Source organism: Hipposideros armiger, unplaced genomic scaffold, assembly GCF_001890085.2.
Source record: "Hipposideros armiger isolate ML-2016 unplaced genomic scaffold, ASM189008v1 scaffold_479, whole genome shotgun sequence".
Classification (NCBI taxonomy): Eukaryota; Metazoa; Chordata; class Mammalia; order Chiroptera; family Hipposideridae; genus Hipposideros; species Hipposideros armiger.
Window position 1 is genome coordinate 53,760 of NW_017731829.1, and position 14,072 is coordinate 67,831.

Below are 14,072 nucleotides of genomic sequence, written 5' to 3' on the forward strand. Positions count from 1 at the left end.
GAACTTGTCCTATGGGCTATAATGTATGATTCTTTATGAGCTTTGTTAGGGATGTTTATTAGGAGAGCTCAAAACGTTATGGAGGCCCCTTAAAAATGGCAGGTGCTAGGACCTAAGGGAATTCAGGCAACCTCAGCAGGAGGGGAGACATCACACCTTGGGGCGGGGCGTGGTGCCGTGTAAGCAGGTACAGAAAAGCCAGTTCTTCCACACGTAAGCTCCGTCCGTGTACTCCATTTCAGCTACCTTCATCTATCTCCGGGACTTTGGCAGCTCGTTAAGCTGAAAGCATGTTTCTCGCAAAGGCTCTTTTGGAAGGAGCCGATCGAGGCCTTGGGGGAGCTCTTGGAGATCTTCTTGGAGGAGGTGGTCAGAGAAGAGGAGGAGGAGGAGGAGGGAATATTGGAGGGATAGTTGGAGGAATTGTGAATCTTATCAGCGAGGCTGCGGCAGCTCAGTATACCCCAGAACCACCTCCCACTCAGCAGCATTTCACCAACGTGGAGGCCAATGAAAGTGAGGAAGTTCGTCGTTTTCGGCAGCATTTTGCCCAGCTGGCTGGCCCAGACATGGAGGTGGGTGCCACTGACCTAATGAAAATCCTCAACAAAGTCCTGTCTAAGCACAAGGATCTGAAGACAGACGGCTTCAGCCTGGACACCTGCCGGAGCATTGTATCTGTCATGGACAGTGACACGACCGGGAAACTGGGCTTTGAAGAGTTTAAGTATCTGTGGAACAACATCAGGAAATGGCAATGTGTCTATAAGCAATATGACCAGGACCGTTCCGGGTCTCTAAAAAGTTCCCAGCTGCCGGGGGCTCTGCAGGCTGCAGGTTTCCAGCTAAATGAGCAAATCTACCAAATGATTGTCCGCCGATATACCGATGAGGACGGAAGTATGGATTTTAACAACTTCATTAGCTGCCTGGTCCGCCTGGATGCCATGTTTCGAGCCTTCAAGTCTCTGGATAGAGATGCAGATGGCCTGATTCAGGTGTCTATCCAAGAGTGGCTGCAGCTGACTATGTATTCCTGAAGGGGCCCTGAGAAGGCAGGCCCCTCCCTGGAGGGGAGGACCGCTGCTGAGAGCCTGTCCATGCTGTCCTCACAGTGGCGATACCCCATCACACAGCTGTCACTCCCCAGCGAGCTCTTTCACTACCCACCATAGGTCTGAACTTGCACTGCTTTTTTGCTGCTTAATTAAAACAGATTTTTTTTTCATGAAAAATGTTTTGAGTGGTTTGTATATCAGCTTTTTGACATAGTGGATTAATATGGACTTGTATATGTGATGGGGGTACGGGGCAATCTCTTATGGTGTAGATTTTAATAGCTTGTTGTTTGCTGGGTGAATGAGTTCCAAGGAGCAGGAAATTTGTTATTGTTTGTGCTTGTTACACGTGAAATTTTGAAAAAAAAAATTGGAATCAAGAAAGCACTCAGGAGATACATTCTTTCCCATTAAAAAGGTGAGGAGGGACGTTCAAAATCTGTTTTTCTCTTAATTTTATATCTGGCCGCTCTGTTACATAAAAAAAGGAAATGTGTTTTCTTGGAAACCTATTTAACTGTATAGAAACAGGTTTGGAAATGGAATTAAGCGATTCCATATAAGGGTAGTGTTTTTTGTATGGTGAACAGCTATCTGAAATTCTAGAATTCTTTGTCATAAAATAAGTAGGTAGCAATTTTGTTCGGTTTTGATACATTTATGAAGAGGGTCAAGAGCACCGGAGAATGAAAGGTGTGCCTGTAGCCCACAATGTCTCTGGCTGCCTTAATGATCAAAGTGATCAATCTTACAAGTACTTCATACAAAATCAGACATGCCCAGCTATCAGCCAGCTCCTGTCATGTCTCACCCTGCCTTGAAGCAAGGGACATGTTTTTGTTCCTTTCTGAAAACTGCAGGCAGGAAAGAAGTAAACAAAGATAAAAAGAAAGAAAGAAAAACAACATAAGCCCTAATCAGTTATATGGTATATAAAGCAACTATTGCCGACTCTTTGTTGCAGTGGTTCTCAGCCCTGGCTACAGTTGAGACTCACGTGGGTAGTCACGCCTTTCTCATGTATGGTTTTTGGCTTGCTTTTATCATTTTGATTCAGGCGGTTCTAGTGAGGCAAGCAGAACCCAGAATCCGGTTTGTATCGACTCAGCTCAAGAGGCCACATTTCCAAGTGCTCAGGTCCCCTGCCTGCTTCTCTGGTGTTTTAATGCATCCCCTCTCTCTCTCCAGGTCACTTTGGAGGATCCTCCTGAGTTGGAAGATAAATTCTTCCTCTTGTGACCCTTTTAGAGGAAAGTTGTAGCCGTAGAAATGATGTCACTGGCCTGTTAACAGCCCTCAGCTGCCTGTGGGAAAGCCCCAGTGAAATTAGGAGAGGGTGGCATTTGGCCTCCACGTTCACCACCATCGTCACCATCATGTAATATTTATGAAACCACATGTATATAATAATTCTGCACTGAGCCGAGCCTTGAGGTCACGCCCACTTCTCCTCCAGGGACTTGTCATTTAAGCTCCGCCTGGTGTGCTGCAAAGACCAGGTGTGGTTGTGTAAGAATGAGACTGCTGCCAACAACCACACATTAACGTCAGGCTCCCCATTGGAGAAGAAGCTTGCTAATATGTTAGGCTCGGGCGCAGGAACGCAGCCTGGGAAGGGGGGAGCTGCCAGGACGCTTGTTAAGGTCTCAGAATATGAAGTTATAATTTTACCTCTCCACACGATGGTTGTGGAAAGGGCAGTGTAGCCACACGTTTTCCCCCTCACTTCCTTTGAGATGTTTTATAATAGTGCAGACAATGATCTCATGGGCCGTGTGGAGTATTTTGCCCTCGTGCCTCAAAGTTAAGGCATTACCTGCTGTTGTGATTGTTTTCCATGCACAGACAAAACACCTTGACGTTACCTAAACACATGTTTCTTTTATTCTCTTTGGAGAACACAAAATTTTGTGTGTTTATATAAACAAATTTTATACGAACAAATTTTGCGTACAATTTATACCAAAAAACCTCAGTTATTAAAGTGAATGCGAGAAAATTTAGTCCAAACTGGATTTTTTTCTAGTAACCAAATCTTTGGCATTGTGTAGAACGAGTAATTGAATTTCTTAGTTTTCATCCAATAGTTGATGTTTTAAAGGTACATTTTCAATGTAAGAGGGAGTATTTACTTGATACGTTTTTTTTAAAACATTTTGCCATTTATACATGGAAGACTACCTCAGAATTTCATGTATTTGACTAGTAATACCCCTTTGGGTTTGTAGAGTATCTTCAAAGACTGAAAACATTTTCCCATTGGCTGCTGCATAGTAGGTTCTGTTTTATGTAAGCGTTTCCAAATTGTTTTGATGGCATTGACTAGCTCTCATTTGCAGGGACGGTGTCATATTGATTATAACACAAGAGAAAATAGTCCCTATCCTTGGGAGTTTACCTTCTCAAAATGTATTCAGAACCATATCCTTAAATGTTGCTAGACATAAAAAGTAGTAAAAACAAACATCTGATTCTGTAGGAATAAAAACGTTGAACAAATCCAACAAATGTGAGAAGCCTTAGGGAACCGACAGCTGAGAATCAGACACATGAAACTCACCATTTATTTCTTCTGGAGTTTTAAATGGACCTTCCCGCTGGTCCTAGAAGCCAGTGTAGTGTGACTGTGGGGATAGAAAGGCACTGGAGTGCTGTGAGCCCACAGTGATCCCAGCCCTCAACTTCTGTGCGTTTCTTATTCTGCTGACTGCCAGGGAAGGGATGAGGCCCAGTGTCTAGAGTTTCAGCGAGGCTTAGTCACGTTATTTTTGTTTGTTTGTTTGTTTTTTGAGTGACTCAGTGGAACTTCTTGGTTCCAACTCTGGCCTGTCCCGGCCTCCAGATTAGGACAGATTATGGAGGAATTAGGCCCCCTTCCAGAAAGCTGGTCTCCTCCTTTGAAACGTGGCCCTGAATTATCTTCAAGTCTAGATTTTTTTTTTAATTCATAATTCTTCCTGAGAATTTTGATAGGTTTTTAAAGGAAAGAACAACAAATTTGAGGAATAATTTTTATCATGGAATCGATTTGCAATTGAAAAATGAAAGGAGTGTATTTTGCTATATACTTTCTTCTCTGTTTTTGAATATATTTTATCAATCTACTTGCTTTAATTTGCATGATTGAGAGTCAGATTATCTAAATTTCAATTGTAGTTATGATAATGCCGCATTTTATAACCACAAGTAAAACATCTGTCTGGTTTTTATTAGTAAAAATTATGAAGTTGAATAGATGATATCTAAGATTTGTTTTTCGGTTCTAAGTTTTATTATTCTCAGTTTGGGACCTTAACAATATATTATTTTATTAATTCAATAATAAAAATCTCTCAGAATAATTTCCATGCTGGTGTTTTCCCCTTCACATTACTGGGATGAAAACTGCATATGATTTCTCATGTGATTGGTTATCAAGGGTCGGCTTTAACGTTCTTTTGTCAGTCAAAACCACTCATACATGAGGCTGTTAATGAAAATTGGGGGTCCATAAATTATCTTGTTTTTAGAATAGTGGTAATATTAAGGGTTCCTTACATTTCTGTTTCTCCATCTGAAAAAATGTGTTATAATACTTGACCTGTGTCATACATAGAGCTTGGTAGCATAGATAAAAACTGGATGCCTCACAATAAACATACAACATAAATTCAAAGGAGGCATTTCCAATCATACAATCTATAATTGTATCTTCAGTGCCCATAGATCATTCTTGTATCTGTTCTTCAGAACTTCTAGTCAAGATTTCCATGTTGCTTCATGGAGAAAGCTGATTGCCCAAGAAATTTCCCTAACTTGAGCAATATATTCATGGTTCAGTGAGCTGTTCCATCTCTAGGACAAATGGACAACAGCCCTGCCTAGTGCATAAGAAAAGTAAATGGTGGTGGCACAAGGAAATTGTGTCCCTTAAAATGCTACCTTCTCTGAAACCTCTGAGATGATGAAAATGTAGATGTTGACTGTGGTGTATACGTTTGTCAAAACACATCAAACTGTACGCTTAAAATGGGTGCTTTTTGTTGAATGTCAAAGATGCCTCAAAAAAGTGGATCCAAGAAAGGGAAGAAAACAGCCCTCTTCTAGGTAACCAGACAAAAATGGAAGTCAGATGAGCTGAGTTTTTGCCTCAGCAATAAACCCTGTTACTTTCGGGAAATCTTGAAACCTCTTTGTTTCTGTGTTCTCGGATGGGAAAGTGGAATTAAATTACTGCTCTTTTGAGTTTGCACCTTGCAGGAAGATGAAGTCATGTGGTGAAAGTGACCTTTCGAGTCTTGGCTGCTTTGAGTTCTGATAAAAGCTACACAATTTTTCCCTAGAAAAATGTGCATATAAAAAATGCACGCCGTTTCAGGTACTTCACAGCCTCCTCTTTACCGGGCTCACCCACAAAACCCCAGTGAGGCATGCTTGCTTTAGGGTTTTAAGTGAGCCCAAAGCAGATAGGTAAGGATAAATGAGAAAAAGCATTTTAGCACTTACCTATGTGTGCAAGGCAGTGGGAGAAACAGCCACACCAAGAAAGCAATCCTTGCCTTAAAGGAGCTCTTGATGGTTGAAATATAGATACCTCCTCCAAGTTAAAGATTATGACACTCTTATTGATGCCAAACATGTGTTAATCTAGCAAGTACTGCACTAGCTTGTTGCTACTAGCTCATAGTTTATCTGGAAATTCATCACTTGAAGATTTTGCTGCCAAACTGATTCTAACCTGGGCTTGTAGCCATGGTGCTGTTTATATTTCTCTTGCTTTCTTCTCTCTTTCTCCTTCTCCACCTTTCTCTTCCAGTCCCCATCTCATCTTTCCTTTCTTCTTTTCCCTTTCTTTCCTTTTAGTTCTCTCTCTCATCACTTGCTTTCATCCTCCCTCCGTCCCTCTCTGCCTTGCCTCTGTCTTTTTTCCTGTTTCTTAAGCTTTCTCTTCTTCTTCCCATTTCATCCTCTCAGGGTGCCTGTCTATGTGAGTGGTTAATGTGTAGGGTAAACTCTGCATTCAGTCAGCCCGGGTTAGAATTATCCACCCCTCCTCTTGTAGCGTCATCACAAAATACCTCCTAAGATGATGAAAGGCCTCGATGGGGCTTTCCCAGAGGGGCTTCCCCCGAGCCTGAGCTCAAGGACCCACTGGCTGCCACAGAGCCACGCTCATGGAGCCTCAGTGATAACATGTTTGTACTGATTGCTAAACAGAAATGCAGTTTTCTTCCTTTTGAACTGGGAGTGAGCGAGCCACCTGCCTGCTGTCCGCTATCAAACAGACTCCGCTCACGATGATGCCGAGCTGCATGGCATACCTGCATCCCACGCTGCGGGCTGCGATTCCCAGCAGTTCCACTGGTGGCACCGCTAATTGATTTCTCCCCTCGTTTTACAGAACCATGATGGCAGTATCGACTTCCGGGAGTATGTGATTGGCCTGGCTGTCTTGTGCAACCCTGCCAACACAGAGGACATCATCCAGGTGGCATTTAAGGTACTGTCAGCCCCACTGAAAGCATCTTGGTCTGCCTGCTAAACATGCGTTGACTCTAAGTGTGTTATTTGAAAATCAGTCAATCCATTACACGAGTTTATAGATCCGCCGTGACAGGTACAGGACGGTAATGGGATTAAGACAATTGCTACTGAGAAGAAAGAAAACACAAGCATCCGTTTAAGCAAAAAAATGTCTTTGGAAGCGGCCCAGGTAACAGCATCAAGATCGAAGAGCAGGTGATTTCACAAATTAGCTTTAAAAATTATCTCTTTGCAGCCTCCCTATTTTGAAGCCCCAAAGTGAGGTTTATAAACAAACAGCCTGCCACGAGTCCTAATTCACCGTGTAGAAAGTTCTGATCTGTCCTCATTGGCTCACTCTGCACGTCCGAGATACTGTGGTGGCAGTCTCCTGATGGAGTTTTACTTCCTTGTGGGGGTGTCAGGTGAACTCCATACAAAATGTCCCAAGTTTCCGCCCTGTGTGTTTTCCTGTCGTAGCACATATATCCTCACAACAGTACTGGGGGACGGATGAATAAAACCCACAGTCCTGGTTCCCCGCAGAACTCGATGGAGATTTGGATGATGAGGACTCCAACTTTGTTCATCACTTACCTGAGCCAAAAAATTGGGAAGAATACATTCCCAAAGTGTGTTTTCGGTTCTTCTGAGATGCAAGGTGCTTCGTGCAGTTAGTATTTAAATGGGATGCCCCCTTCAGAGTCCTAATCTTGTATGGCCTGCTCTGCCGTAAAAGCAAAGCTCAGTTTCCCTACTCACCTCACCAAGCCACGGGCACTGATCTCACCGTTCGGCCCCGCGGCGGTCCCCTGGCTGCTTCCGTCACCACAGCCGGAGGACCTTCTCTGTTCCTGTTGCCTACTGTCATGTCTTCCTGATTCTCTCTGAGAAGCAATACCCACTGTGACCCCAATAAGGTTTTTCTTTTCTCTTCTGTTATCTAGAGACTCTGTTCCCTCCCCCCCCCCCCCCCCCCCCCCCCGAGTCCTTTCTCACGTCTTAGAGGCCAACAGGGATACACTCAGGAATGTCACTGTGCGCTGTCATTCCCAAAGCTGTCCCCACGTTTCCTTCTTATTTCAGACTGGTTTCAGCTGAGTTCACTGCCAGGCCGGTAACGAAGCTACGAGCTGATGCCTCGCAGATGGCCGGAAGGCCAGGGCCGGGACCTCTCCAAGTTCAAAACTTTTGGCTTTTACAGACTTGTTCATCCCCAAACCTAAAATTATACACATAGCTAACTTATTCCAATCCAGATATTTCTGTTTTGGGGTTGTATGTGTAATTATAAGTTTCATCGGGCAAACCTTCACTTTTGGTTTACCAATGAAAGACCTGATAGAAAATTTGGCCCTTCATCACAGTAATTACTGTTTTTAAAGAAGCCTTGAGATTTTATCTAGCCTGGACCTTGGTTTGGGGGGTCGAGGGGAGGAAATGAGGACCTAAAACTATAATCAGCCCTGTTTTCAGTAAGACAAGGGTTCATGCTTTATATTGGTTGTTTTGTAACCTTTTCAGCTGTGTATAATGTGCTTGAAAATATTTTGGCATACTTTATGTGTAGGATCCATTCACGTACTTTTTTTGGGGTAGCACCTCACAGTTAACTTCCCATCTTTGATCTCATTTCATCATCATGGTGACCTTTAGAGATTGTAGCGATAGGCATGGGCTCTGGCTGAGGAATCAGTTGTAAGGATGGCGAGGGGGCTCCAGGGAAGCCAGACCAGGCAGCTTCAGGGGTCCCAGCTCCAGGGATGTCTCCACACCTTTCCTGGGTCACTTTAGTGAGAATGAGCAAAGTCCAGCTCTGTTCATCACTCCCATGCCAGGAGGGTCCCCATGGTCTTGGGCCGTGTGCTTGCTGGGAAAGACGGGGTGTTTTGAGTGTCCCCCAGCATTCCATACAATGGGGGGAAATCCACTCCCTCAACAGAAACTGAGGTATTCAACTTTCTACCAGAGCCCAGAGCCTGATCTACCTTAGCCCTGGGAACTTCACCGCAGGGAGACGATTGAGAGCGATGAGTCATGGAGGGAAATTGAGGGGTTTTGTGAAGGGAGCACTTTGGGGTAATTTTAACAAAGGAGATCAGGAAGTCAACAAGTCCCCAGTATGGACATTTGACGGGAACTTATTCAGAAGTGAGAGCCAGTGGTGGGAATTTCGACTGGTAGATGAGTTGGTGAGAACTGTTTAGGGCTGGGAGGCCTTGAAGAGAGCTTAGAGCTGTGTGTCTGCGTGGGCAGGGGCCGTGGGACGAGCCTTGGCAGTTAGGGTTCGAAGTCCCAGGCCCATAAAGAACCCTGGGGCTACAGTTTGGGAAAACAAATGCTAATTCACTTTTCACTTTCCAGCTATCTTAGCCTCTGTTTAGGAGCTCAGTGGAAGAAAATGGGTTAGAAGTCGGTGCTTGCTTAGGTGGGGGCAGCACACCACCACTTCACGTTACATTTTTCTCCTCCCGCCCTGCTGGACAGCTATAACACTATTCAACATTTGCTAGTTGTTCGTTTCGAGATTACCACTCCTTATCGAATGGCTGGGTGTCTTTTCTTCTGTTTTTGATCATATGTTTGGTCAGAAGGAGATACCTTAACAGCAGTAACTCTAGATATCTGCCTGGATTTGCATCCCAGCTCCTACGAGTTGTGTGACCATGGGAAAGTTACCTGACTTCCTTGTGCCTCAGCTATCTCACCTGGAAGGTGGGACTGATGACAGCACCTACCTGACATAAAACTATTGTAAGGGTGAAATGAGTTAATACATGAAGAGTGATTTGAATACTTTTGCTCAGTGCCTACACAGAATAAGTGCTTATATCATTAACATTTTTTGATACCCAGGAGAGGATTTTGAATATGGGATATTAATTATCCATCAGTTGTCCTGTTCTGCTGCGTGACTTAAAAACTCTTCCATCCTATCACTGCCGGCCTCTAATGGATATGCCAGCCCTGTCTTTGCTTCCTTATAAATTCTGTGCTTTCCTGGCATTCCTGCTTCCCCACTCCAGACTCTTAATTGGTTTTCCTGTCTCTAGCCCTATCCATCGTCCACTCTGCTCAGACAGCTCAGAGGCTCACACCACATTCGCTCCCATCACGACCCTACAGGGTTATGGGAGGCATGGTATATCCATCATGCTGATTCCTCTGGTCTCTCTCACTCCTGACTTCACCTGCCAGTCCTCGTAGATCCCAGGAATGTCTCTTCAGGTTCTAAGACCCAAGCAGATGTCAACTGCTCTGTCCAGCCTTCCCTGACCTCCCTGGGTTGGACTCACCTTGTTCTCCCCACAGGACCCCGTTGTCCTTTTGTCCTTACACGGCTGTCGCAGCCTCTGCTTCTGTCTCTTTCCGCCACAAACCTAGAGGTGTCGTGAGGGCAGCAGAGCCCACATTTTCTTCATGTGCATATCCCCAGCTCTGGCACAATGACTGTTTGAATTATTAGAGTGCTTATTTTCCAAGGCTGTCCCATACCACTCTTGTTCTGAGGGAGCTAATTCTTACTTTTTCTTTTCTTTTCCCTGCAGCTCTTTGATGTTGATGAGGATGGCTACATAACCGAGCAAGAGTTTTCCACCATTCTGCAGGCTGCCCTTGGAGTGCCTGACCTTGATGTTTCTGGTCTTTTCAAGGAAATAGCGCAGGGGGATGCTGTGTCCTTTGGTGAGTAGACAATTTGGTTCCTCGTTCAGCTTCCAAGGAGGACATCAGACTGTAGAGTGACCTTCATGCAAGAGTGTTGTTGCCCTCTACTAATTATATGAACACTAGAAACAGCAGTAATACTGATGATGATAGTGATAATAGTAGTTGTGGTGTAATGATGGTAGCTAGTTATTGAGGGCTTACCATATGCTAAGGACTCTTCTAAACATTTCATATAATGAACCCATTTATTCTTTACAGCAAGCCTGTTTAATCAGTACTTTTCATTATCCTTATTTTACTGAGATGTGAGGAATTTCAGTAGCTTACCTGAGATCACCCAGCTGAAGAATGTCAGAGCCAGGATTCCCAAACCAAGACCGTGTGGCTTTGGAGCCGGCACCGTTGCCCTGCACACCTTAGCGCCTCTCAGAGCTCTCAGATCTGCCACCACTCCTTCTTCTGTCACTGTGGCCACGCAAAGCTGAGAAAGTTAACCCACCTGGGTTGTAACCACAGTAGAAACCTGGGCTGAGGTGCCAGCAGTAATAGTGGTAGCGAAGCCATCTATTGGTACTTGCTGTTGGCAGCTTAAGTAAGCTTTCACGTTAAATGTCTCATGTCATGTTGATGGTACCCCTGCGATGGCGTGACTATCATGGAAGAAGACCTTGTGGCCAAATGGCAGGTGCATCCATCAGTGACTGACCTTTCCCCTAATGGCTGGAGTCTACACATCACAACAAGCCTCATAGGGCTGAAGGATGGTGCCTCAGTTTCCACAGATTTCACAGTGCGGTTGTTGAGAAACACACGGCAGCAGAGAGACTTTCGCTTTGATGTGGTCACAGGTGGAGGCCGGCTTGTCTTCCCTGATGGTCTGTCTCCCTTAGGCTGGAAGAGGATTCCTCTTGAATGTCTTTCTCCTTCTGGTGTTTAAAGAGCTGCAGCTTGTTAAGTTTTATGGGATGGGGGAATTAGATCACGTACTTCTCCCACTCTGTTTTTAATTACTGTCATGTTGGCTGCCCTTTATTTTAGATAATTAAGTGCCCAGGGCACTTACTCTACTGAGTTCACTTAAGAAAGATCGGAAGATAGGAAGGGAGGGAGAAAGAAAGGAAGGAAGGAAAGAAGAAAAGGAAGGGAGGGAAAATGGAGAAGCATATACTGAGATAACCCTTATGACTCATAAACCCCATATGTACTAATCCCCTGACCATTTTTTTTTCTTAAGATTCTCTATTACTCTGAACTACCAAAATTTGAAAACCTATTTGGAATAACTACTTCAATAGAAGATAATACTAAAAGTTATTTGTAGGCAGTAATATTTTTGCCTGTCGATTTTAATAATTTTTCAGTGAAATCTGCTTTGTTTTTTGGAGTTCAACCTTTTTTTTTTTTGTAATACACAGAATATCTTCTTGTTCCCAATATTATACACTTTTTTTTGCAGGAATGTTGGAGCTATTTAAGTATGATTTTAAAAAATAGGTATTGAACTGTATCATAAATGTGACCATTTAAATTGTTTTCATTCTTGGTTTTCCATTAGACAAATTAATGCCCAAATTCCACTTATAACCACTTCACAGCACTTCATGTAGAAATGAATTACTCTTTAATGCCACTGACATCCCCAAAGAGGACAGAGACATGGATCTTTTGAACAGAGCACAAATCTAAATTAAAGCTTTTAATTTTAGTAGATCAGCTCTTACACTCACTTATCATAGAAGTCTCTTAAGTCCCCTCTGCCTCCCCATCATTGAAACAGACTCATGCAGATGAACCTTTCTTTGGGGTGTTAAGAAAGAACAAGTCACACCTTGCCTGATTTGGAAATATGAAGTGGTCTGTTAATGCAAAGTAATGTTACAGTTGCAAAGAACAGTTTGGGCTCAGTCTGGTGACTTTCTCATCACTAAGGCCTGTTTTTATCTTCAAGAGTTGTTGGTAGTCTGCTGTGCAATGACTCTTGTTTATCAGAGGGTTTTAAAAATATTAATGGATAGAAATACGATATTCGGTCAAAATCTTTTTATTATAGACCCAAACAGCTGATTCAAAGACCAGGCTCCCTTTGTTCTATAAGCTCAACAGATGTTCTCCATCAAAAGAGAAGAGGATAGAAAACTGTTTTTAAATTGAGGGTAGCGTCATATTTCAGCGATTCCGGGTTGTAGGAGGCTTGGGGTTCGAACTGTGATGGTTAAGCTAGGAAGCCCTCTGTACCTCTATCTCAGCTCCTGAATCTAAGGCGCCTGAGACAAGAAGAGGCCTGCTACTCAGAGGCCTTGTGATATGATTATCATGTGTTGTACACGCTACTGGTCTTTATGGGTCATAAGTCAGGGCTCAGCTTTTCAACACTATTTCTACACCAGAATTAAGGGTTAAAATAGTTTTAAAACCCAGTCGTGGAAAGTCCTGGGTAATAGAATTTTTAAAACTTTGTTGTTATTACAAGAAAATAACAGAGACACAGAAAACTGAATAAAATGTAAATAGGGAGCATAATGAAGTCTTATAAAGTAAACACTTTTGTAACTACCGCTCAGACCAAGAAATAGAGCTTTTTAAGAACTCTGGAAACCCCTGGGGACCCCTTCCCAGCTCTAACTAACCGCTTCCTCTCTCTTAACGAAAGGACTGCTGACCTGACTCAGAAAAGAGTCTCTCCCTGGCTTCCTTTAGCATTTTACCACAAAAAGAGGCATCTTTATATAAAACAATACGTTATATTTTAGTTTTGCCTGCAGTTTTGAAATCGATATCGTGGACTCACACAATAGGTGTGCTTTTCGTATCTGGCTTTTTTCATTCAACATTGTGGCTTTAAGATCCATCTGCATTGTGACAACACAGCTGTTCATTCACTTTCATTGCCGTATAGCATTATGTGCCACGAATATGCCACGATTTATTTATCCATTTCTGCTGCTGACAAACGTAAGCTGTTTCTATTTGTGACCTATTAGGAATAAGGTTGCCATGAGCGTTCTCACACATGTCTCCCAGAATACAATATGCACACATTTCTCCAGGTTATACACTTCGGAATAGAATTAGCTGGTCACGGAACATGCCTGTCTTCTGCTTGGCTAGATCATGGACAAACTATCTTCCAAAGTAGTTGTACAAATTTATGAGAGTTGAGCAATAGAATTTGCAATAATGATAGTATTAAAGTCATATGTTAATCTGTATCACGCCGAAAGAAGATTCAACTCAATTGACTGAATTTTTGTTTTGTTTCTTCTTCTAGAGGAATTTAAAAGTTTTGCCCTAAAGCATCCAGAGTATGCTAAGATATTTACGACATACTTAGACCTCCAGACGTGCCATGTGTTTTCATTACCAGACAAAGCCCAGGCACCTCCGTTGGGCGCAAGTAATAAAGTCAGTCCTGAGAATCATGACGAGAGCATCTCAGACAAAAAAGATGACTGAAAGCCTGTGTTACCAGTAAGGAAAACACAGTGACCTTTCCTCGACATTGTGAAAGCGCTTACCGATGGTATTGTAAGTGTGATGATTTGAGTAATGACGATGTATAAAACGGAGAGCTTTTTAATAAAAATGATAGATTTTATTAAGATGCTTTTATTCACATATGTATAACAAGTAATATATATATTTTTTTCCTGTGATATTGTGCTGAACTGATTGGTTGACTGGGGATAAATGGTTTTATGGGTTTCCCAGGTTAATTTGCATACCCAAATGAATGAAACGGTCTCACGTATTTCCTGATAAGCATTAATCAACACTGTAGAGTTTAAAAAGTGCAAACATTCTTTAATCTCCTTTCCTCTGAGGAAATAAAGTCATCGTGCGTTA

The 14,072-nt window shown here is 43.0% G+C and overlaps 2 protein-coding genes across 2 annotated transcripts in view; both read left to right on the plus strand.

Annotated features, from left to right (window-relative positions):
- The window catches only part of LPCAT2 (lysophosphatidylcholine acyltransferase 2), a 28,234-nt gene extending 14,162 nt beyond the window's left edge, over positions 1-14,072 (plus strand). Inside the window, exons 4-6 of the mRNA XM_019666814.1 lie at positions 6,439-6,537; positions 10,109-10,244; positions 13,498-14,072. Of these exons, the coding sequence (XP_019522359.1) occupies positions 6,439-6,537; positions 10,109-10,244; positions 13,498-13,682 (420 nt within the window). The 3' untranslated portion in view covers positions 13,683-14,072. The remainder of the gene's footprint in view (positions 1-6,438; positions 6,538-10,108; positions 10,245-13,497) is intronic.
- Positions 112-1,193, plus strand: CAPNS2 (calpain small subunit 2). Its single transcript, XM_019666867.1, has one exon. The coding sequence runs from the start codon at positions 291-293 to the stop codon at positions 1,038-1,040; it is 750 nt and encodes a 249-aa protein (XP_019522412.1). The 5' UTR covers positions 112-290; the 3' UTR covers positions 1,041-1,193.